The 26,467-nt window shown below is 38.8% G+C and overlaps 1 protein-coding gene across 1 annotated transcript in view; it reads left to right on the top strand.

Annotated features, from left to right (window-relative positions):
* Window positions 1–26,467, top strand: part of RGS7 (regulator of G protein signaling 7) — a 486,897-nt gene that overhangs the window by 399,073 nt on the left and 61,357 nt on the right. Inside the window, 5 exon segments of the mRNA XM_070385326.1 lie at window positions 2,705–2,811; window positions 9,999–10,050; window positions 18,989–19,053; window positions 20,377–20,453; window positions 20,560–20,641. Coding sequence (XP_070241427.1) covers window positions 2,705–2,811; window positions 9,999–10,050; window positions 18,989–19,053; window positions 20,377–20,453; window positions 20,560–20,641 — 383 coding nt within the window.

Raw genomic sequence — 26,467 nt, 5'->3', positions numbered from 1 at the left:
GGTTTGCCATTTCCTACTCCAGGCGATCAAACCTACATGTCCTGTGTCTCCTGCATTGGCAAGCGGATCTTTTACCACTGAGTCACCTGGGAAGCCCAGTGGAGCACAAGAGCTACCATATACTGAGTATCTACTATGCACAGGATACTAGTCCAACTTCTTCTTTTTAAATTTTTTTTTAATTTTTTTAAATCATTTTTATTTATTTATTTGGCTGCATCGGGTCTGCACGTGGAATCTGTCAACATGGTGCCTGGACTCTAGTTGTGGAGTACAGGCTCAGTAGTTGTGGCCCACAGGCTTAGTTGCTCCAGGGCACGTGGGATCTTAGTTCCCTGACCAGTGATTGAACCCACACCCCCTGCATTGCAAAGTAGATTCTTTACCACTAGGCCACCAGTAAAGTTCCCAACTTCTTTATATATATATGTATTATTTGATTTTCATATGAGCTGTGCAGGGTGGGTTTATTACCTGTATTAATGGATAGGAGAGGCACTGCTACTGCTAAGTCACTTCAGTCTTGTCCGACTCTGTGCAACCCCATAGACGGCAGCCCACCAGGCTCCCCTGTCCATGGGATTCTCCAGGCAAGAACACCGGAGTGGGTTGCCATTTCCTTCTCCAATGCATGAAAGTGAAAAGTGAAAGTGAAGTCGCTCAGTTGTGTCTGACTCTTAGCAACCCCGTGGACTGCAGCCTACCAGACTCCTCCATCCATGGATTTTTCAGGCAAGAGTACTGGAGTGGGGTGCCATTGCCTTCTCTGCAGAGAATTTAAGTAACAAAAGCTAAAAAGTGTTTCCAAAGGTTTTGTTCTTCCCATCATATAACACTACCTTCTCAGCTTTAATGACAATCACAGACTATGTGAGTATATACTTATAAGCAGCACAGACTTTGAGAAGATCTTGATTTTGAACTAAAAGGATGCATAAAGGATGAAATCCTTCTTGGTAGAAAAAGAACACTCTATGGAGAGAGGTGTATAACTGATTGGGTGTGTAAACAAGATAACTGGGTCACTTAATAACGGTCTTCCAGGCCCATGGTAAAGAGGATGGTCAGCAGTTGTTCTTTCTTATTGACAAGAATGGTAGAGTGGAGGCTGGAGGTAGAAGTTACCACTTAAAATTTTGCAATATGCTAGATAATATTAAAAGGGGCACTATAGTACCCAACTACAGGTTAAATAAATTAAACAATTATTTCATTATTAGCCAATATAGACGTGTGAAGGGGATAGGAAGAGATTCTTATGCTTAGGTAGGTGGGCCATAGCAAGCAGTTTAGGGACTCAGTACTAGCTGAAGTGTGAAAATTACCTGTGATTGACAGACGGAGATAGAGATAGAGTCCTGGAAAGTCTGTTAGAATCCTAGAGTTAAAGAATCATTTTAGCTGTTTATCTAAAAATAGAACTAAATCTATAAATTGCACATTAAAGTGTAAAAAAGTGTCAGTTGCTCAGTCGTGTCTGACTCTTTGCAAACCCATGGACTGTAGCCCACCAGGCTCTTCTGTCCATGGAATTATCCAGGCAAGAATACTGGAGTGGATAGCTGTTCCCTTCTCCAGGGGATCTTCCTGACCTAGGGATTGAATCCACGTCTTCTGCATTGCAGGCAGATTTTTGACCATCTGAGCCACCAGAAAATTGCACCTAAAGATACACAAACAAATCAATAAACCTAACTCTTTTATTTTCTATATACATATATGCTTATATTGGACTAAAAAGCTATCTTGAATAGTTCCATGGTTTCTAAGCTTCAAGTTGGCAAACTTTATGTTGTCCCTGCACAAATGCAGTAATAATCCTAGTGAACAAATTTTCTTATCCTTTTTATTGGGAGAAACCATTGACTGCTCTAGAAGGAGTGTGAGTATTACAGTATTATGTTCCAACTATTTCTCAGACTACTGGGAAAATATAATGTTTTCATTGTTATATAAATCTCTACATAGTCCATGTCTAGAATATTGTATATAGAGTCATAAAAGCTAGAGCAATCTAGCCAACCACAGACTGCAGGCACACAGCGCAGTAGAAATTGTTCTAGATGCCTAAACATTGCCTATTAACATTATCTAGTAATGATATGTCATTAGAAGAATTGCTAATAGTATTGGATATTCATATTACAGGACAGTTCAGTTCAGTTCAGTTCAGTTGCTCAGTCGTGTCCAACTCTTTGTGACCCCATGAATCGCAGCACGCCAGGCCTCCCTGTCCATCACAACTCCCGGAGTTCACTCAGACTCAAGTCCATCAAGTCGGTGATGCCATCCAGCCATCTCATCCTCTTTCGTCCCCTTCTCAAGTTTAAAATGCTATGTAAATGCCAAATATATTTGTTTGTGGAAGATTATTAACACATAGCAAAACATGTCCCATCTGTAAAATGAAGGAAGCAGATTCTTTGATTACAGAAAGACGTTCAGCTTCAACATTCCATAGCTTTATGTTCTCATGGTCTGATCACGTGCGCGGTTGGTCATTGTGGTCACTATCAGGAAGCAGAGCCATCTTGGTACCTTATGTGAAAGAGCTGAAAGAAGTACAAAGACAGGCTTTTCTGGGATGCTGAGTATTCCAATGTAGGAATGTGCTCAAAAGAAACAAGATAAAATTCTACATGCCTATAAATGAACAGTTTTAAAGAATTATATATGTGTTTTTCCATTTGTTTTCATGAACTAGTGGAGGCACTCCATTTGGGAACGCTAATGGCTGCCCACGGCTACTTCTTTCCAATCTCGGATCATGTCCTCACACTCAAGGATGATGGCACCTTTTACCGGTTCCAAGTAAGTTTATTAAAAGTATTATTTAAAAGTAAAAATATGTCTGCATTTTCATTGTTTTACAGAAATTTTGAGACTTGGCTTATTTTACTTTGACTTGAGCTAGTTAGAATCTAATTAATTAATGATTTGTGAAAACTAAGTTGTGTGATGATTGAAGTTATATTTTATATAAAAAGTTTGGGAAAAATTCAGAGTGACAGTGGAATTCAGGAAGATGAGAGAGTCATCTGTAAATTATATTTATTTGCTAGGAAGGAAGCTCTGTGTCATCCAGAGCCATCTACAGTCCAAGCAAACAGTCATGGGAATGCTTAAAGCTCCAGGATAGAAATAACTAATAAATACATATCCTCTGCATGTCTGAGACCTTCTATAAGTCTGTGGAGAAAGGGGCAATGAAGGATGAGATGGTTGGATGACATCACTGACTCAATGAAATGGAGTTTGAGCAAACTCCAGGAGATAATGAAGGACAGGGAAGCCTAGCGTGCTGCTGTCTATGGGATCACACAGTTGGAAATGACTTGGTGACTGAAAAAGTCTGTGAAGGACACGCATGATGCTTTGTGTGTGTATACTCAGGAGGCCATCTTAGATAACTTATGAACTGACAAGAGTTATTCTAGGTCATTTTCAAATGAGATACCTATAAAAAATAATCTTTGAGGAAATGATTATGGACTCCAATTTTGGTCATTGGGCACACAGTCGACACTTGAGTTACGATGATTTACCTGAAGTGTATTCTACATTTCATCAGACATTATGATTCATTAGTAACTGACTAGTGGATTCCAGTCTGTAAAATTAAGGCTCATATAATGCCAGAGTTCAAACTCTAGCTCTAGGTTCTTTCACAGGATTCTTCCCATTGTCCCACTTCTAGACATCGGAGCATTCTTCTCACTAGCTCTGATTTATTGATTAAATAAGTGACTTGAGTGCCTAAGGACTCGCTTGGGGAAACAGAGAACAGAGGGAATATGTTTTGAAAAAAGTTGTTCTCAAAGGTCATTGTCCTCCTAGAGTATTCTCACTGCCACAGAGCACTTCTATCCAAGGAATAATCATTGGATTTTACACTGAATAGCTAGGAAATAATGCAACCTCCTGAAATTGTGATACTGACCTAAGTATTCAAGCAATTGAAATCAGTTGGATCACTTAATTTTAAAAGTCTTTAAAATAATGAAGCTTTATCCTTAGAACAGTTAAATTTTAAGTAATAGTGCTTAAAATAGCTTATTATTAAGTTAGAGTAACTTGTGGTCCTAAGGTTAGCATTTTAGTGAATAAAAATTACTAGTTATTAGAAAAGAAATTTCGTATGTGCTACTAACACTTTTTGATTTTTTAAAGGAGTTACTCTGGTATTGCAGGGTTATATTTTCCATAAAATCTTATTTTCTTATATGAATTTTTCATATACAGACTATAAAGTAAACATTTAAGCCTAAATTTTTTTTTTTTACAAATTCTAAATAAAAGATATTTTTTGATAAAATACCAACTTTTATCCATCTTCACTGTCAATTTACAAGTAAAATCATCTATGTATAAGATTAATATATCTGTAAGGGAGGCATTGCAGAGAAGGCAATGGCACCCCACTCCAGTACACTTGCTGTAAAATCCCATGGACGGAGCAGCCTGGAAGGCTGCAGTCCATGGGGTTCCTAAGAGTCGGACATGACTGAGTGAATTCACTTTCACTTTTCACTTTCATGCATTGGAGAAGGAAATGGCAACCCACTCCAGTATTCTTGCCTGGAGAATCCCAGGGACGGGGGAGCCTGGTGGGCTGCCATCTATGGGGTCCCACACAGTCGGACACAACTGAAGCGACTTAGCAGCAGCAGCAGCAAGGGAGGCACTGAATATAATCTGCATGTGTGTGTGTGTGGCAGGTTGATTCAGGCATGTCTGAGTCTTTGCTGTCCTATGGACTGTAACCCACCAGGTTTCTCTGTCCATGGGATTCTCCAGGCAAGAGTACTGGAGTGGGTTGCCATTCCCTCCTCCAGGGGATCTTCCCAACCCAGGAATTGAACCCTGGTCTCATGTCTCCTGCATTGGCAGCTGGGTTCTTTACCACGAGCGCCACCTGGGAAGCCCTGAATATAATCTACCTCTTGACAATTATTGAATTCAAAAATTTCCCTCAAAACAAACTAGCTGAGGCATGGCTGAAAATTAGTAGTGATGTCTTGAAAGTGAAAGTGAAAATGAAAGTCGCTCAGTCATGTTCGACTCTTTGCGACCCTATACAGTCCATGGAATTCTCCAGGCCAGAATACTAGAGTGGGTAGCCTTTCCCTTCTCCAGGGGATCTTCCCAACCCAGGGATCAAACCCAGATCTCTTACATTACTTCTAGGTACAGGCAGAAGATTGCCAAGTTTGATATACCTAAATAGATGATCAGTTCAGTTCAGTTCAGTCGCTCAGTCGTGTCCAACTCTTTGCAACCCCATGGACTGCAGCACACCAGGCCTCCCTGTCCATCTCCCACTTGTGGAGTTTACTCAAATTCATGTCCTTCGAGTCGGTGATACCATCCAACCATCTCATCCTCTGTCGTCCCCTTCTCCTGCCTTCAATCTTTCCCAGCATCAGGTCTTTTCAAATGAGTCAGCTCTTCCCATCAGGTGGCCAAAGTATTAGAGTTTCAGCTTCAAAATCAGTCCTTCCAATAGATGATAGATAATCTTTTAAATTATATGAGTTAATGTTAAATACTTTAATGGCATATACACATATTCAAAATAGGATATAAATATGATATATTTGTAAATCTAATAACCATACAATCTTAAAACCAAGGTTTTAAAAGCAAACAAAAAACACCTCACCAAAGTCAGGGATAATTTAATTCCTGCTACAGTGTCTACCAAGGCATTAATTAATCTATACTTGAACAGCTCTAGAAATAGAAAACGCATTATTGTTCAAGGTATATGCTTCCGTTTTTGCATTGGTTCCAGGCAGCATTAAGTTCTTTATTACATTAAATTGAAATTCAACTCCATGAAAGGATTTTAAAATTCATGAATTAAACTAGGAAGCCTGCAATGTTGTGTTTATAATTGCTTCAGGAAACGATTGAGATTCTGGCCATCATTAGGAATCTGAAGAAGCTTTGGGGCATAAGTTTGAGACAAACAGTTTCACTGATATGCTGCACTGTGTAAATTTTCAATCATGTGATTTTTGTATGCACTGTAAACTTATAATTGTCTAATTATTCTCCTTAGCTAACTGAAATTGAGATCTGACATGATTATCCAGATCACTTTCATGACTTTCATCACGTTAGAATATGTGCCAAAGATTACTGAGTGATGGCTAGACAGTTTTGGATCTGTTTAATCACAGCTAAAGGACCCAACTCTGAAAAACAAAGAAACTCATACACTAAAGTGTCCTAAAGTCTAGCTGAACTGTGAAAGTAAATTTTTAAATTCCAGCAAACTATAAGGTTTGTTATTCTTTAAATGTCTTTTGTGCTGTGTCCTGTGCAAGTCACTTCAGTCATGTCTGACTCTTTGTGACCCTATGAACTGTAGCCCACTAAGCTCCTCTGGCCATGGGATTCCCCAGGCAAGAATACTGGAGTGACTTGCCATCTCCTCCTCCAGAGGATCTTCCTGACCCAGGGATCAAACCCATGTCTCTTACGTCTCCTATATTGGCAGGCAGGTTCTTTACCACTAGAGCCATCTAGGGAAGAAATTGTCTTTTCAGTTCAGTTCAGTTCAGTCGCTCAGTTGTGTCCAACTCTTTGCGACCCCATGAATCGCAGAACACCAGGTCTTCCTGTCCATCACCAACTCTCAGAGTTCACTCAGACTCACGTCCATTGAGTCAGTGATGCCATCCAGCCATCTCATCCTCTGGCGTCCCCTTCTCCTCCTGCCCCCAATCCCTCCCAGCATCAGAGTCTTTTCCAGTGAGTCAACTCTTTGCATGAGGTGGCCAAAGTACTGGAGTTTCAGCCTTAGCATCATTCCTTCCAAAGAAATCCCAGGGCTGATCTCCTTCACAATGGACTGGTTGGATCACCTTGCAGTCCAAGGGACTCTCAAGAGTCTTCTCCAACACCACAATTCAAAAGCATCAATTTTTCGGCACTCAGCTTTCTTCACAGTCCAACTCTCACATCCATACATGACCACAGGAAAACCCATAGCCTTGGCTAGACGGACCTTTGTTGGCAAAGTAATGTCTCTGCTTTTCAGTATGCTATCTAGGTTGGTCATAACTTTTCTTCCAAGGAGTAAGTGTCTTTTAATTTCATGGCTGCAGTCACCATCTGCAGTGATTTTGGAGCCCAGAAAAATAAAGTCTGACACTGTTTCCACCGTTTCCCCATCCATTTCCCATGAAGTGATGGGAAAAGATGCCATGATCTTCGTTTTCTGAATGTTGAGCTTTAAGCCAACTTTTTCAGTCTCAACTTTCACTTTCATCAAGAGGCTTTTTAGTTCCTCTTCACTTTCTGCCATAAGGGTGGTGTCATCCGCATAGCTGAGGTTATTGATATTTCTCCCGGCAATCTTGATTCCAGCTTGTGCTTCTTCCAGCCCAGAATTTTTCATAATGTACTCTGCACAGAAGTTAAATAAGCAGGGTGACAATATACAGCCTTGACGTACTCCTTTTCCTATTTGGAACCAGTCTGTTGTTCCATGTCCAGTTCTAACTGTTGCTTCCTGACCTGCATATAGGTTTCTCAAGAGGCAGGTCAGGTGGTCTGGTATTCACTCCCCTCTTTCAGAATTTTCCACAGTTTATTGTGATCCACACAGTCAAAGGCTTTGGCATAGTCAATAAAGCAGAAATAGATGTTTTTCTGGAACTCTTTTGGTTTCCTAGAAAAAAATATTGCAATATTAGTAAAGAGTGTTAGTTTTATACCTTTTCCACTTAATGTTGTTGTTGTTCAGTTGCTCAGTCATGTCTGACTCTTTGTGACCCCATGGACTGCAGCACACCAGTCGACCTTGTCTTTCACCATCTCCTGGAACCTGCTCAAATTCATGTCCATTGAGTCAGTGATGCCACACACCCAACCATCTCATCCTCTGGCACTCCCTTCTCCTCCTGCCTTCAGTCTTTCTCAACATCAGGGTCTTTTCTAATGAGTCGGCTCTTTGCATCAGGTGGCCACAGTATTGGAGCTTCAGCTTCAGCATCAGCATCAGTCCTTCTAATGAATATTCAGGGTTGATTTCCTTTAGCATTGACTGGTTTGATCTCCTTGGAAGACCTGAAAACATCTTTCCACATAATATCACAGGATAAAATAGTTTCATTTATTTATTTTTACAGTCAGAGAGTTTTCACTAAATAAATGATAGAAAAATAAATAAAAATTGTAAGAATACTGGTGAAAACATTCCTTGTAGTTTTGAGGGGGAAAAAAAAAAAGTTATGTTGTCTGACCAGTCTGACTAGAGTGTATATTTTTAAAATTAAATAAATATGCTTGCACACACACACACATCCCCCAAACTAAAGAAGCAACCCAAAGGGAATAATGCATTCTCTGAGAAGTATCTCAAACACTAGCAGCCCGCATGAAAAGAAGATTTTTTTCTATTTTCTTTCTCTATGCTTCCCCTAGAATAGTGACCCAATTTTGTCCTCAAATTGGGTTAAGTGAATTTATTTGCCAATGAGGGGGTGCTGTATAAAGCCTTGATATCCCCCTTTATCTAGTGCTTCAACCTTTTTACCCTCTAAATTTGTTCACCTATATACAGAATTAATATTAGTAGCCTTCTTTATGATACCAGAGCAATTTCCAAGAAAGTATAGAGAGTGAATCAAATCCCCTGGGAGTCCTGAACTGTTTGGAAGGACCCTCTCTCAGAGATTCAAAAAGTTTTCCCAATTACCCTTTTACCCTCCTTGAGAATCCCTCTTCTAAGAGGCAGAATTATCAAACCGGTAATCAGAGATTGGGCTTCCCAGATGGCACAGTGGCAAAAAATCCGCTTGCCAAGGCAAGAGAGTTACGAGACGTGGGTTCGATCCCTGGGTTGAAAAGATCATCTGAAGAAGAAAACGGCAACCCACTCCAGTATTCTTGTTTGGAAAATTCTATGGACAGAGGACCCTGGCTGGCTACAGTCCATAGGGTCGCAAAGAATTGGACATGACTAAGTGACTGAGCATGCATGCATGCAATCAGAGATTACACCAAATATGCTTGCTACACACAGATTGTTAATCTGATTGTTAATGTAAAATTGAAAAATATAATCAAATCCACAAGTCTGATATCTACAGAGACTGTTCCATTGAATCCCAGGGCCATCATCATCCGAGGAACAATTTGAAAGAGCAGACAGGTAGTCATGGAGTTTGCTCAGAGTTTAGAGTCAAGCATGTCCAGCCATCAGGGCTAGAAAAACCCTATCAGAAAATATAACCTGCTGATGATAATAATTGGTTTTCTCAATCAGACAGTTTCTTTATAGTTTCATCAGTCAGTTTCTAGAATTTCACAGAATCATATATGTCTATTGTTAAGCAGTCAACTAAGATATTAGTTTAAAAAATTGATCTCTGACTTGTGCAGTTTAAAAATTTAGAGCAGTAAGTGTGTCTATGAAGAAATGTTTTTTAAAGTGAAGGAGAAAAGTTGTTTTAATCTAGCTGGATAATGTTGAGAACTGCACTATTATAATTAATAGAGCCAGGCAACTGTTTGCCCATCGTAAGGAAAAATTCTGATGGTTGTGCTTTTGGACATATGGAGGGCAACGATGAAATACACGAATCAACAAAATTAATTTTCTAAATATAAACTTATTTCATCATGAGTCTTAGTGAATATAATACTTTGCTTTCAGTCTTTGTGGATTAACACTTCTATTAACACTTCTGTATAAATAGTGCAATCAGTTCTTTTACCTTTATGTCAGATGACATGCAACTGTAGCAAAGGCACACTGTTTTATATACATGCTGTACTTATTTAGAGGCTGAACAATTGATTAGCAAAGTAAATTTAAAAGGAAAACCTTACAGTGCCTCTCTGAGTATTTTTTTCTAGATAATAAAACACATTGTTAGCAAACTGTTCTAGATAATTGCTGAAGATAAACACGGTTCATAAAGCAGGAGTCCCACTAACTCTTTATGTGTTTAACCTAAGTTCCACTTCTTTTCATTCCACAGACACCCTATTTTTGGCCATCAAATTGTTGGGAGCCGGAAAACACAGACTATGGTCAGTGCACTATTTCTTCATTTTATTGTTGACAATACCATTATGTATGGATAAATACGTGCTTGCATTTTATTGTTTGTCACTGAGAAGAGAATACTAAAAATTTCAATAGGGAGTAATATTTCTAACATTGAATTTATAAATGACCTTGTTTGGAAAGTCACCAAATCTGGTGGCAGCTTATTCCATGTTATAGTGCCTCTTGTGACTATTAAAAAAATACTTTTCCTTTGAATAGATTAAAGAGCTATAAATAAACCTAAAAGGATTATTATTATTATTGTTACTCTACTGGAAAGAGTAACAAAGGGGTTCAGAGAGCCAGAATTTTTGTTCACCTCTTCTATTTAGCTATGATTTGTAGTAAGTCCCTTGCCTTCCACACTGCACTTTTCTCACTATTATTTGAGGGATCTTGTGATCCTGTTAGCAGAAGGTTTTGTTAAACATGAAAGGCCAAATGCAAACAAGAGAAAAGATACAGTAGGAAATTCAATCATAGTGAATCAAATTCAGTCTACTTCAAATGAACTCAGTTCAACAACCATGATTTTAATTAAACTCTTCAAGGAAACAGGCTCCTAATAAGTGCTGCTTCTTACATTTTCCTGAAGGCTACAGTTTTAAAACATTGTAATATTTCATGGTTTTTAAATATCATTTTTACGAGTATTTATTGAGGATTTGTTTCAATGCCAAGGGCCATAGTAGGTACTGGGATAAGGAGACTCTGACTTTATCTACACTATTGAGTAACTCATAGGCTAAGTGAGAAAAGAGAATTACACAAAAGAAGTTGCTGTGAAGTGCCTAGTGAATGTTAATAGTGGTATATGTAAAATAGATGGAAGTTTGTAAGAATAAGAGAATTACTTTGAGGGTTTCCAGAGTGATCTCACAAAAGAACTGAGAGCATTTGAGGTGGATTTTAAAAGAGGGGAAATTTTTCAGGAAGCAAGGCAGAGAAGGCATTTGAGGCAGAGAAAGGGCCAGCATATGCAAAGACAGAAACTTGACAGCAATCTGGCTTTCTTTGCCTCCTGGAAAGACATTTGATAGAAAACCATAGGAAAGTCCATAAAAAACCAATGAAATCAACCCTCATTTTTGTCAAACTTGGATTTCATAGTTCATCCAGGTGGTCATGTGCCAACCAAAAATTCAAACTAACATAACTTACAGAAAACAATCTAAAAACCAGAGTACTTAACAATTAATAGAATAGATGATTCTTTTCTAGTGAGGGGAATGTTGCTTTTTTTCATCCAGGGTACACAGCAGGGTATAACTTCCCTAGTGGCTCAGACGGTAAAGAGTCTGCTCACAATGTGGGAGACCCGGCTTCAATTCTTGGGTCGGGAAGGTCACCTGGAGAAGGAAATGACAACCCACTCCAAGTATTCTTGCCTGGAAAATCCATGGACAGAGAAGCCCGGCAGGCTATAGTCCATGGGATTGCAAAGAGTGGGACACAACTGAGCGACAAACACTTTCAGGGTACGCATTCTTCAAAACTGAGACACTTGAAGAGAAAAGTTACTTAAAAAAAAAAAAAAACACAGCTTTCTGATTGGTATGTCTGAGTTGGAGAACTTTGTGGAATGTTTTGTCTATCCTGGGACTATTCAGTTCAGTCGCTCAGTCGTGTCTGACTCTGCAACCCCATGGACTGAAGCACTCCAGGCCTCCCTGTATCACCAACTCCCGGAGTTTACTCAAACTCATGTCCATTGAGTCAGTGATGCCATCCAACCATCTCAACCTCTGTCATCCCCTTTTCCTCCTGCCTTCAATCTTTCCCAACATCAGGGCCTTTTCAAATGAGTCAGTTCTTTGTATCAGGTGGCCCAAGTATTGGAGTTTCAGCTTCAGCATCAGTCCTTCCAATTAATATTCTGGACTGATTTCCTTTAGAATGGACTGGTTGGTTCTCCTTGCAGTTCAAGGGAATCTCAAGAGTCTTCTCCAACACCACAGTTCAAAAGCATCAATTCTTCAGCACTCAGATTTCTTTATAGTCCAACTCTGACATCCATACATGACTACTGGAAAAACCACAGCTTGACTAGACGGACCTCTGTTGGTAAAGTAATGTTTCTGCTTTTTAATATGCTGTCTAGGTTGGTCATAACTTTTCTTCCAAGAAGCAAGCATCTTTTAATTTCATGGCTGCTGTCTCCATATGCAGTGATTTTGGAGCCCAAAAAAATAAAGTCTGTCACTGCTTCCAGTTTCCCCGTCTATTTCCCATGAAGTGATGGGACCAGATGCCATAATCTTAGTTTTATGAATGTTGAGTGTTAAGCCAACTTTTTCACTCTCCTCTTTCACTTTCATCAAGAGTGAAAGTTCTTCTCTTTCTGCCATAAGGGTGTTGTCATCTGCCTGTCTGAGGTTATTGATATTTCTCCCAGCAATCTTGATTCCAGCTTGTGCTTCATCCAGCCCAGCATTTCTCATGATGTACTGTTCATATAAGTTAAATAAGCAGGGTGACAATATACCACCTTGACGTACTCCTTTCCCTATTGGAACTGGTCTGTTGTTCCATGTCCAGTTCTAACCTGGGATGGTGCCTGGGAATCATTTCACCAAAGATTATGGAGTACGAGTGAAGAAAACACCTGGACATCCGAAAAGGAGCTCACTGAGAAAAACCCAGGCGATGGAGGCAGACAGACCTGAGCTCAGTTGGTGTGTCACAGCAACATACCAACTGTGTAACTTTGGTCAAGGCTTGTTACCTCTCTGAGCCTGTCTGCTTGCTTTTCAAGAAAAAATAATAATAATACTGACTCCCTAAAATTGTTGAATGAATAAAAATGAATATGCCTAAGAAAACTGGCATTGTTCCTCTCATACTTAATGGATCAAAATTGTTTTCGCTTGTCATTATAATTTACTGACAGATGCACTTTCCCTGTTCCTTGCATAAAGGCAAATTCTTATTCTTAATGTTCTCTCCATACATCTTTTGTGTTTTTCTTGAATATGTTAATGTTTACAATGGCAGTTCATATTTCAACACTTCATGATAGATTAATGTTTTAGTGCTAAACACGAGGAAATGGCATGGCTTACACAGAAAATAATTTATGGAACATCTCTCAAAGTCAGTCATCTCAAAATTATTAATGTCATTCGGTTTAACATTAGCTCTTGTCAGAGTCCATTTAATGAGAGTCATTGTCTAAACTTTCTCCCAAACCTGGAGAGCATTTAATTTTTAACTAAAAGTAGGCATAGTCTTTATTATTCTGTTTGTTTTTCCCCCTGAATAAACATATACCAGTTTATGTCTCATTTGCTTGGTTTATTATACAAGTGAAGATTAATATGCAAGTGTATTATTATACAAGTGAACAATAAAATAAATATTCAATAAAAGGTTATAGATGGCTGGATGGCATCACCGACTCAACGGACGTGAGTTTGAGTGAACTCTGGGAGTTGGTGATGGACAGGGAGGCCTGGTGTGCTGCGATTCATGGGGTCACAAAGAGTCAGACACGACTGAGCGACTGAACTGAACTGAACTGAAAAGGTTATAGACAAAGAGAAAGTGAAATGATAATGATCTCAGACACTGTACCACTCCTATAGGCAATGATGCTTTGTCTTCTGTGATTTATCTTTTTACATACAAGTATAGAAGCGATTCAAATTATCCAACTTTGAATTTCCCACCACTGTTTGTTGAAAGAACATTTATAAAGCATGAACACTTTCTTATAAAGAGGATGTTGATGCTGTAATTGAGTTGGAAGTCCCAACAGAAATAATAGTGATTACTTAGCTGTTTTTTTCTGAGACAGCATGGAACAGACAATAACTTATTGATTAAAGAAGATTTAAAGAATGCTTCTTATACTCTGTCAATATCTAATGTCTGTTTTCATCACCAATTTAAACTTGCTGGAAAGCCTCTGGAGAACATAAACATCTACAAGCCAGTTTATACGGAGAAACACTTTTCCATGGTTACCTTGGTTTCATAGAAAAATAGAATATGTTGATTGTGTTTAGTTACTAAGACAAGCCAATATGAACTAAAGGGCTATGAAAAAAACACCGTTCTTTGACAATTAAGTTGTGTGAGATTTCTGATATTTTTTCACCCAAGTACAAAAAAATAATCCAATCCAAGTAAAATGGAGTCAGGAATGAATTTCCCATGTATTTACATCAAGAATCATCTAGTATAAAGGGATTGCAATGAGAGCTGGAGGCCAAGACCCAAGGAAGTTTTTAAGAGAACTGTGGTAAGGAGTAGAGACTGTAGTGGTGGTAGAAAACTCAAGCAGAAGCGAGAGATGGTAAGTTCACTGATATTATAAGCAAACAATGCACATTGAAATTCCTGCAGATGAACACACATCAACCAACATCTTTCATCTGGCTTCTTTTGAGGGTGCAATCTCCAGTATTCAAATAGAATGTGGACCTCAAGAAATTGAAATTTCCAGTAAAGACAGGAGCTGATGCTATACTTTTATGACTCACCTCATTCACTTCACCCAAATCCTGACCCTGTTGGAGCATGTCCTTATTGAATACTTTTATATTTTTTTCATTGCTGCTGCTGCTGCTAAATCGCTTCAGTCGTGTCTGACTCTGTGCGACTGCATAGATGGCAGCCCACCAGGCTTCCCCATCCCTGGGATTCTCCAGGCAAGAATACTGGAGTGGGTTGCCATTTCCTCCTCCAATGCATGAAAGTGAAAAGTGAAAGTGAAGTCACTCAGTTGTGTCCGACTTTTTGCAACCCCATGGACTGCAGCCTACTAGACACCTCCGTCCATAGGATTTCCCAGACAAGAGTACTGGAGTGGGGTGCCATTGCCTTCTCTGATATGTTACATTAAAGTATTATTTATTTTCTTGATTAATGGGTAATTTGGCAATCTGTTGACTTACCCTGTAGGCAAATGCCTCACTCATCTCATCCTAGGGGCAACTGAAACCAATGTATGCCAACTGCAGAAAGGCAAACATGTTCTCAACATAAGGAACTTTTGACAATTTAACAATGAAAATTGTCCAGAACTTACCTTATTTTGCAGAATGATGGTTTGTGCCCCAAAATATTCTACCAATGCTCTATTTCCCTCAGGATGTTTTGAGGACCTTTAGCCTATATAGAAAGGTTCTTGGACTTCCCAGATGGCTTAGTGGTAAAGAACCTACCTGACAATGCAAGGGACATAAGAGAGGCGAGTTTGATCCCTGGTGGAGAAGATCCCCTGGTGGAAAAAATGGCAACCTACTCCAGTTCTTGCCTGGAGAATCCCTCGGATGGAGGAAATTGGCTACAGTCCATTGGGTTGTAAAAGGGTTGGACACAGCATAGCAACTAAACAACAACAAAAAAAGGGCTTTGACAGTGTCAGTGTACAACCAAACTTCCCATTTTGCTTAGGCTTAATAACTACAGGAAGCATATTTATTTCATTTAAAGTTTTACTAAAGAAAAATAGTTAATTATGGTGACCATGAAAATAATAGACTGCTTACAATCCTTATATAGACTTTTTGACAATCAAAGAATGAAAGGGAAAATTTAAAAATAAAAAAAAAGATCTCATATAAATGAGATCATTTATAATATTGTTGTTCAGTCCCTCAGTCATGTCCAACTCTTTGCGACCCCCCTAGACTGCAGCACGCCAGACTTCCCTGTCCTTCACTATCTCCCAGAGTTTGCTCGAACTCATGTCCATTGAGTCAGTGATACCACTCAACCATCACATCCTCTGTTACCCTCTTCTGCTCCTGTACTCAATCTTTCACAGCATCAGGGTCTTTTACAATTAGTCAGAATATAAGTAAGCACTAATAGGCAAACCTTACCTGCCTCCTTAGAAACCTGTATACAGGTCAAGAAGCAACAGTTAGAATCAGACATGGAAAAGCAAACTGGTTCAAAATTGGGAAAGAAGTACATCAAGGCTGTATATTGTCACCCTGCTTATTTAACTTATATGCAGAGTACATCGTGTGAAATGCCAGGCTGGATGAAGCACAAGCTGGAATGAAGATATTTGATTGCTCTATCAACTATTAATAACCTCAGATATGCAGATAACACTACCCTAATAGCAGAAAGTGAAGATGAACTAAAGAGCCTCTTGATGAAGGTGAAGGAGGAGAATGAAAAAGCTGGCTTAAAACTCAACATTCGAAAAAGTAAGATCATGGCATCACTGACTCAATGGACATGAGTTTGAACAAGCTCCAGGAGATGGTGAAGGACAGGGAAGCCTGGCATGCTGCAGTCCATCTACGAATTAGCAATACTATTTCATGAAGACTCAATTTTCTCAAGTCTAGCAATTAAAGCTGAAAAACATTCTTAGTGAATACACAAATCAACAACAGAGGCATTATTTTTCATTGTTTTAATATAGAGTGGCTGGTAAGGTGCAGACTATTGTTCAGTCAGTTTTTGGTCTTTGAAATTTTCTCAGCCTGGGAAGTTAAGCGACAGAAACTTCATACCCTAGGAGGTAAATATTCTATATCCTAAGACTTTCTGGATAGATAATAGAAATTTTTTGTGGCATAGAGCTGAAATAAACTACTTCTACGTCCAAGTGATTTGCCAAAAAAAATTTTTTTTTCTTTTAATTAAAACCTGCTTAACAAGAAATTTGGATGTCTGATTTCACATTGTCCTTGAGCAAGGAGAGGGTGTGGTTCATTCCAGCTTGTGCTTCATCCAGCCTGGCATTAGTATTCTGTTTCTACATTGTCTTAACAGAAAGAAGATTATGTTGTTATTGTTCAGTCACTCAGTCGTGTCTGGCTCTTTGCAACCCCATGGACTGCAGCATGCCAGGCTTCCCTGACCTTCACCATCTCCTGGAGCTTGCTCCAACTCATGTCTGTTGAGTCAGTGATGCCATCCAACCATCTCATCCTCTGTCATCCCCTTTGAAGGAGATTTAGATTGTTTTAAATCACACTAGACAAAAGCTTTTGTGGGAACCTGAAGAAAGTGAAGTCAGAGAGTAAACTTGAACACCTGGCAAGGTTCCAAATTTTCTTTTGGCTTAGCAATTGCATGCCTTGCCCTTCAACTCTTCCTTGACTCAGAATGTCCATGTCAGTGTGAAATCATGACTTTATCCAGTAATGAAATTTCAGAGCTGGAGGGAACCTGAGAGGTCATCCAATCTGACCATCTCAGCTAAGGATGAGGCAGCTGAGTTCCAGAGAGTGACAGGATTCGTTTAGTCAAGGTCACAAGTTATGGGCCAAGTTTTCAATGCACGAAAAAGTGAGATAAATAGAAGATTGCTGATATCTAACTCATCAGAGCATTCAGTAAAGACTTTCAATAATATATTGAAATAGTTGTTATTGAATATATTGAATAGTTGTTACTTTTTTCAGCTATTAAGGACATATACCAAATGTGGGGCTTCCTTTGTAGCTCAGTTGGTAAAGGATCTGCCTGCAATGGGTTCAGTGGAGACCTGGGTTCAATTCCTGGGTCAGGAAGATCCCTGGAGAAGGAAATGGAAACCCACTCCAGTATTCTTGCCTGGTGAATCCCATGGACAGAGGAGCCTGGCAGGCTACCATCCATGGGGTCGCAAGAGTCAGATACGACTTAGTGACTAAAACACAACACACACCAATTGTGGGTCTTCCCTGGTGGCTAAGTGGTAAAGAATCCACCTGCAATGCAGGAGACACAGGTTTCATCCCTGGGTCAGAAAGATCCCCCAGAGATAGAAATGGTAACCCACTCCAGTGTTCTTATCTGGGAAATCCCACAGACAAAGGAGCCTGACAGCCTACAGTCTTTGAGATTGCAAAGAATCGGACATGACTTAACACTGAACAACAACAAAATAAAAACAAATGTGCTGTGCCTTTGCATTTCTATCATTGTTATGGAACAAATTCTGGCAAGATCAGCTTTCTGTGACTGACCTGAGCTATGCTTTCATGCTAAGTCTGAGGTGTCAGGTTCTTGTTAAAGAAGTTTCTTTTCAAGCCTAGAAATATGATTACAAGGCTGTTCAGTCTCCTACTGTTGCTCCTTTGTGAAGCTTTGGGCAGCTGTTATAATAAAAGTAAGTGATAACACACTGTACTCCCAAATCACCATGCTGTTTGTCAAGCTCCAGTACTATTCCTCAGGCTGATTTCCTGGAATGGGAAGCAAAGGGCCAGAATTGCAAAGCCATCATAAACATTTCTCTTTTAGATATAGTTTACCAGCTGGGAAAGAACAGCATCTCTGCTTAGTTTATAGGAAGGACCTAGAATTCTTCTGCCCAGCTGACTGACTGTTCAGTTCAAACCACCAGATGAAATGCCTTGGAGTTAAAATGTGTCAAGAGGAACTTCATAGAATGGAATCACTGGAACATGACTGAGCAGTTGCTGAATGCTTTTTGGAGGTTAAATCCTGTCTAGAGGCCAATACAGTACCCTGAGAGAACTTTTAATGACATATGAAATGGTTACCAAGGTTCCAAACATGTCTATTTTCTTGTAACACCTTTTTAAATTACCATTGTGTTTGAGTGGCTCAGACAATAAAGAATCTGCCTGCAATTCAGGAGACCTGGGTTCAATTCCTGGGTTGGAAAGATTCCCCTGGAGAAGGGAATAGCAACCCACTCCAGTATTCTTGTCTGTAGAATCCCATGGGCAGAGGAGCCTAGTAGGATGCAGTCCTTGGGGTCACAAAGAGTTGGACACCACTGAGTGACTAACACTTTCTCTTCACTTGAATTTCAGTAATGATGTTACAGATTATTTGTTTTGTCCCCCCAGAATGATAAAATCAGAAATTGACAATTTGAGGAAAAATGACAAAGACCAATATGCTTTGGTTTATAATGCTCTATTTTTTTTTATTTTTAGTGCCTCAGTGTAAATAAGCAGGCAAGAAATGATTGTGTTTTTTTCCCCCTTTTAGCGGTTTACCTCTGCAAAAGAACAATGCAAAACAAAGCAAGGCTGGAGCTGGCCGACTATGAAGCTGTAAGTACCGAGGACTTCCTGGCAAAGGAAGGTATAAGATGAGCAAGAATAAGGCCAATAGTCATTTCTGGGCACTCTGAACTTTCTACATTTATGAATCTTAGAGATCAGATTTCCAGGGAGGGACAGCATAATTACTATATCCCTTACTTGCTTACTTCCTCTCATCATTCACAGTCATGATGAAATTCTAAACACACAAATTCGGGGAAGAAGTAGGAAGTATATATTATTTGCTAAAACTGATTTAATATAAAAGTTTTATGTATGTTGTCATTTGTTTTTAGTCACTCACTAAGTCGTGTCTCTTTGTGACTCCATGAATGTAGCCCTCCAGGGTTCTCTGTCCATGGGATTTCTGCCAGGCAAGAATACTGGAGTGAGTTGCCATTTCCTTCTTCAGGGGATTTTCCTGACCCAGAGATCGAACCTGCATCTCCTGCATTGGCAGGCAGATTCTTTGCCATTGAGCCACCAGGAAGCCCAAAATCTTTATGTGTATACATATATATATATAGTAGTATATACTATATATAATGAAGATATCCAAACTTCGAGAATTAAAGAGTGTTTACACTGGGAAAATGGTTTTTGCAAAATCTTTAGGTTGGTCACCATCAACAGATTAAATTGACCTCATGTAATCTGTTCAGATGATTGCTATCTTCTGATTTACTAAACTTAGAGCACTATCTGTAAATAGGTAGTAGGGGGCCAAAGGTTTACATTTTTCTCAAAAACCAGATAAACTTATTGAATCAGTAGTAGAAATGTACTGATTTCTTATTCAGTAAAATGGGCAGAGAAAAATCCAATGAATTACTGTTGAGCACTTTTTAATGTAAGTTTAGTATTTGGGGTTTTTAGTTATACTTGCTAATATTGATGTTTGTAATAGGCTTTCCTATGTCCTCTGTGACTGTTAATTTGAGGATTAGCTGCATTTAGTGAGCATGACTTATCATTCCAAGTACACTTACTCCAAGAAATTTTGATTTGTTTTCTTGGTAAGTACATATGGTACAACCGGGCAGAAACAGATAGCTTTTGGGCTTCCCTGTGGCCCTGCGGGTAAAGAATCCACCTGCAATGTGGGAGACCTAGGTTCGATCCCTGGATTGGGAAGAGTCCCTGGAGAAGGGAAAGGCTGCCCACACCAATATTCTGGTCTGGAGAATTCCATGGACTGTATAGTCCATGGGGTCGCAGAGTTGGACACGACTGAGCGATTTCCACTTTCACTTTTCACATATGGTAGATAAACTAGAAGGGGGCATAGTAAGGCTGAGCTCCAGAATGTCTTCTCCGTGGTATATTTTACAGGAGAGCTTGGCCAGGCTACAGAGAGCATTTGCCCGGAAGTGGGAGTTCATTTTTATGCAAGCAGAAGCACAAGCAAAGTGAGTCCTTGTGAGTCTTTTGGAAGATTTGTTCAAGTTGTGGCCTTTTACCCACAGAGGCACTATGATTAACACTGCTTACTGTTCATTGCTGTGATGTTAACAGAGTGGACAAGAAGAGAGACAAGATTGAAAGGAAGATCCTTGACAGTCAAGAGAGAGCGTTCTGGGATGTACACAGACCTGTGGTGAGCAAGCACACGCACCAACATTGTCTGAATTCATAATTTCAGCCTTTGGAAAGTAAAGGAAGAATGTAGTAACTCCGTTTTTCTCCCCCCCGCCCCCGAAGTCGGTGAATTTAGAAGAGTGCCGCCGTTAAAGCGACTAGAGTTCAATAGTATAATATTTAATTTATAGGACTGCTTTTTTCTAACGTGACACTACTTGCATACTCACTTTTTGCTTCTGAGGTGCCTGATACTTTCATGCACTTGAAGGAAAGAAGTCTGCAACAAAGGAGTTTGGCATGGCTTCCAAACTATTTTTTCTGAATTTATAGTAAAAGTCTGAGCTAAAATGTTATTCCTCCACTAGTTTTTCCTTTTTAAAACCTACTAATAGGCTGCCTTGAATGTCAGCTTTAATGGAAACATTTTAGGTGGTTCTGCTTCAGCTTAGCTCATTCTTCTGATAATGTAACTGGTCATTGAATCTATATACAATAACTTAGCTGGCTTTCTTATATAGTAATGTTATAGTAATAGTAGTGTTAAACCATATGAGCCAGAGTAACAAATAACAAACAACCTTGATTAATACCAGAAAACTTTGTGTAAGGAGTTAAACAATGGTTATGAGCTTATATCTTTAAACATAGACCTAGAGAATGGTATTTATATAGTATTATTAAATAACAGGATCACAGCAAGAGATGAATCAAGATTCTTTGAGACTATCTTAAAATTTTCCTCTCAGCTACCTGTGGGAATGGGCCAAAATAGGTCTGTTTTCCAAAGGTTTGTATATGTCTATATATATATATATATATATATATATATGATTAAAATTTAAATTTTATATATATTTAAATTCTAGATATTAATTCAACTGTCAGATTTCATATGGAATTTTTTTGAATTCACAAAAAATTAGAATTGAAACTTAACTGTCTTTCCTACTCAAAATTCAGCTTGAGTTTTATTGCTCATGGTGTGAAAAAGATTGTGAGGTCACATGCATAAGTATTGCAAGGATATGAAGTAGGATTTTTGCTTGTTTTAAGCCATCTCTAGAAACTGGTTAATAAGTTATGCCCTCATGTTCGTCCACTTTATGCTCCTGAACATCTGAGGGCCCATCTCTAGTCTTAGCTTAGTTTAAATCTGATGACTCTTGGCAACTCAAGAGGACTTGCTCCATGTCGGATCCCCTTCTCCGCCCACATCTATTCCACAGCAAAAAATGCTCTCAGATTATGTAAATTGATCCCACCTCAACACACTTGCCTGTTCAGTCGCCCAGGAATTACTCAGCCAGTCCCGTGCCTTCTATGTGCCCTGTAACCATTGTGAGTAGGCTCCAGTCCTGTTTCTCCTCAGAGCAAGGCACTCATGAATGTTCTCCAGGGGGCCCCTGCTGTGCCCCTCACTAGATGTTCATTTAGAAAGTCCTCCCAAAGAGCACCTGGAGGCAGAAACCACCCTGAAGCTGTTAGTTCCATTTCCCTTATTCAATTTGTGGATGCCTCTGCTTGGCTTTGTATCTCTTAAAATGAACATGTTATGCAATTCTTGCTTACTGTTTGTTTTCTAGAGGGGAAAAAAACCAGAGCTTTGGGTTACCTGCATGATTCTGAGAATGTAATGCGCCTAACCCAACCCTACCTTCAGTTATGTATGTTTTATATTACAACTGTGTATCCCGTTGGAAGAAATGTTTTTGAAGTGGTTCCAGGTGTGTGTGAAGTGATGACACTTGTCTGGAGGCCGTATCAGTCACACAGGTCCTGCCCTGTGTCTGGATTTTAGAATTCTGAGTGCCTACTGAGGATTAATTGACAGAGATGATGCTGGCAGGATTGTTAAGCAGGACACTCCTAAAAGAGTTTTTAATGGCTATCTCCCCAGCAAAATACACAAGCTATATTTCTATTCACTGGCTGTAGTGTTAATTAAACAATAAGAAGAAGAACTTTCTAAGATAACTATACCTCCAAAAATGTCCTTATTTTTATTTTGGTTTTAAAAAACTCTTATTACAAAATTATGAACACACTACTGCGTGTTTTTAAAGTATAGAAATTAATATTCTCATTGGAATAAAAGACTCTATTCAAATTTCACAGACTTATAACACAATTTAATTAAAACACTTTTAAGCTATATAGTTATATTTTTCCTGTATTGCTTTAGATTTATGAATATATTAAGTATCTTTGTTCTCAAAGACAAAAATGGAGTTATCCTAGCAGTACTGTTTGTTGATTTGTTTCATTTTATTTCCTCTTGCATAATCCTACTCTTTAACCTTAGCAGAGAACAATTAATCCTGATAAAGCTTTTACTAGTTTAAGTCAAGGTGATACACTATACTGCATTTTGTTTGGTTTGCTTTGATTTGATCTGGTTTGATGCTGTCATTTATTTAATTAAAATAGGTTGGAAATAATTAGCGAGAAATATAGTCAGGAAGGAGAAATCTCAAAAAGAAGCTCAGAATCTTTAAAGTATACTTAAAGTAGAATATTGTAAAATATTATGAGTTTATAGTTAGAGATGTAGAAAATATATGTAATGTGATTTTTTTAATGAAATCACTTAACACAGTATACTCATTTATTGCATTTAATACCTTTTAAAAATAAATTTAGCTTCCCTAAGTACGTCCATGTTTCCTCCCCCCCAAAAAAAGTTAAAGTCATAACACTGAGAAGGACTCTTCAGTTATTAAGGACTCCAGACAGAATTGTCAAACACTAACTACAGTAAGTGCCTACGCATGAACCTTCAAGTTGCAGACTTGAGAACGTGCACCCTCGTGTCCGCACACATAAGTTAGTTCACTTGTCTGGCGTACATTGTCACGTGCATGCATCCTCTGCAAGTGGTTATGTTTTTGTGTGCTTTACTGTACAGTAATGTATAGAGTTCAGTAGTATAGTATATTTACTTCAAGCTATTAGTCGATCTATAAGAGGACAACTTCATTGAACTCCTGGCTGTGCAGCACAGGGAGCTTACTAATGAAAACCTGATGGAATTGGAGCCCAGAGAAAGGACAAAGAGGGACAAGAGAAAGAAGAAGTAACTAGTGAACAAGAGATTTACAGCACAGGAAATGGCAAGGGGATTTTCTTTATTTGAGAAGGCAAGGTTAGCTTTTGAGGCACAGGACCCAAACACAGAATGGTATATGAAGGTTGTAGCAGCCGTTCAGAATAAAATCCAGTGCTACTATGTCATCTATGATGAGAAAAAAAGGGCTACTACTCAGACATCCCTGGATCATTTTTTCAAGAAGATAGAATTGAATCCAACAAGGAACCAGAATTTTTGCCATCAAATTTAGGCATGAATGAAATTTCAGCTTGCCCTCCATCTCTTATTGCTGACAGTCCTTCAGCTCTACCATCTCCCACTTCCTCTCTCTCCTCCAGTCAGTAACTCTTCTTACCTGTTCACTTGATGCCAGCCCCTGTATGCCAGTTGTACGGTACTCCTGAACCTTTCAAGATACTGTATTGTAAGATTAAAAATGTTTTCTTTATTTTTTGTTTTTATGTATTATTTGTGTGAAAATTATTGTAAACCTGTTACAGCACAGTACTAGATAGCCAGTGGTGTTAGTTGGGTACACAGGCTAACAATGTTAGACTTAACGAAAAAAATTAGACTTCCCAAGGTGTTCTTGGAAGGAACTCATTTATATGTAGGGGACTTACTGTATTCAAGATAATAGTAGGGGAAATAGACCAAATTGTAACAAATGTCAAAGATAATTTGGGATATGGGTTGACTTGTGTATTTAGTGTTTTGATACTTTTATAAAAGCCCCTTCAAGGGCTAATGGAGTCTTGTTGTTGTTTAGTTGCTACGTTATGTCCAGCTCTTTGCGACCCAATGGACTGCAGCACAGAAGGCTCCTCTGTCCTCCACTGTCTCCCAGAGTTTGTTCAAATTCATGTCCATTGAGTCGGCAATGATTTAACCATCTTAGTCTATATTAACTGAGTTCAAGCAACTAGTTGGGTGCCAGGTGGCTCATTTGTGTCCGATTCTTTGTGACCCCCTGGTCTGTAGCCTACCAGGCTCCTCCATCCATGAGATTCTCAAGGCAAGGATACTGGAGTGGGTTGCTATTTCCTTCTCCATTGAGCAACTAGTTAAATTGCAGTAAAAATTATGTTTGTCACAGTGCTAAAGAGTTTAACTGACACTAACTTCCAAGTATTTGTTTTAATATTTTCAGATTATAATTTCTTGAAGATCAGAGAGTTTGAAATTTTCTATACATTTCCTGTAAATCATTTTTTTATTTGAATAAATTAGTGTGGAGTGTCTGGTGAAGCATGTGTGTGTATGCACAAAGCCCATTAAAATTTGGGGTTTAAAAGTGTCTGAAGAAGAGGTTATAGATTTGCATAATAAGTTTGAGAAGTTCAATAAGATTCAAAGTTTTTATAACCTACTGAATTAGATCTAAGTGATTCTAAGGAAATACAACCATCATGGAGGGAAAAAAGTAGTCTAGTGAATTGGCCTTTCAAAGAAGAATGGTCCTGATATCTGGAACCAAACTTGTTCCTCACAGCCCTATTGTGGTGCCAGCTTATATCCTTAGCGCTGACTTTGGTTTTTTGTTTGTTAGTTACATTTTTTTCAGCTTAATGAGGTGTACTTGACAAACTAAATTGTAAGATACTTAAAGTGTACAATATGATGATTTTATATATGTGTTCTTTGTGAAAGGACTCCTGCCATCAAGTTAGTTAACCCTGACTTTGAAAGTTGATCTAAAGAGATGGAGTGTAGGGAACCTGGGCACATTCATATGTGCAAGGTAGAGTCAGCCGTATAGAGTGAATCACCTCTCCTCTCACCTTGGAAATCCATAGTGACCTGTGGGAGCTCTAGGGTTATACTTTAAGACAGTACTGTGGGTGAACATTATTTATACCACAAACTATAAAGCACAAGGCCACAATTATAAATATTCTTGCAGATACACTATGACAGGCATCACCTTGGCACATTTATGTTGAGGACCATAGAGGGGAACCTGGTATAAGGTTAAGATACAGATATTTTTAAAAAATTTTGTTCAAGTGTACCATACATACTAGAAATGCATATCAAATCCATAATGAAATGGCACCTCACACCAGTTAGAATGGCAGTTCTAAAAAGATAAGAGATAATAAGTGTTGGTGAGGATATGGAGCAAAATTCTGTGCACTGTCCTGGTGGGAATGTAAATTGGTGCAACCACTATGGAAACAGTAAGGAGGTTTCTCAAAATATTAAAAATAAAACTGCAATATGATCCAGCATTTCCACTTTTGGGTATTTAACCAAAATAAATGAAAACATGAACTTAAAAAAGCACCCTCATGTTCAATGCAGCATTATTTACAATAGATGCAACCTAAGTGCTCATTGATGGGTGAGTGAATAAAGAAAATGTGGACACAGGGATACCTCAGGGATAGTGTAGGTTTAGTTCTAGAGCACCACGATAAGTCATAGAGAATGTTTGCTTTACCAGTGTATATAAAAGTCATGTTACATGATATGGTGATCTATTAAGTGTGCAATAGCATTATGTCTAAAAACTAATGTCCATGCCTTCACTTAAAAATACTTTCTTGCTCAAAAATGCTAACCATCATCTGAACCTTCAGCAAGTCATAGTTGTAATGTCAAGGATCACAGATCACCATCAGATCAGATCAGATCAGATCAGTCGCTCAGTCGTGTCTGACTCTTTGCGACCCCATGAATCACAGCACACCAGGCCTCCCTGTCCATCACCAACTTCCGGAGTTCACTGAGACTCACGTCCATCGAGTCAGT

The sequence above is a fragment of the Bos mutus genome, chromosome 16 (assembly GCF_027580195.1).
Source record: "Bos mutus isolate GX-2022 chromosome 16, NWIPB_WYAK_1.1, whole genome shotgun sequence".
NCBI classification, from domain to species: domain Eukaryota; kingdom Metazoa; phylum Chordata; class Mammalia; order Artiodactyla; family Bovidae; genus Bos; species Bos mutus.
Note: the sequence above shows the minus strand (reverse complement) of the source record. Positions and strands in the feature narration are given on the sequence as shown.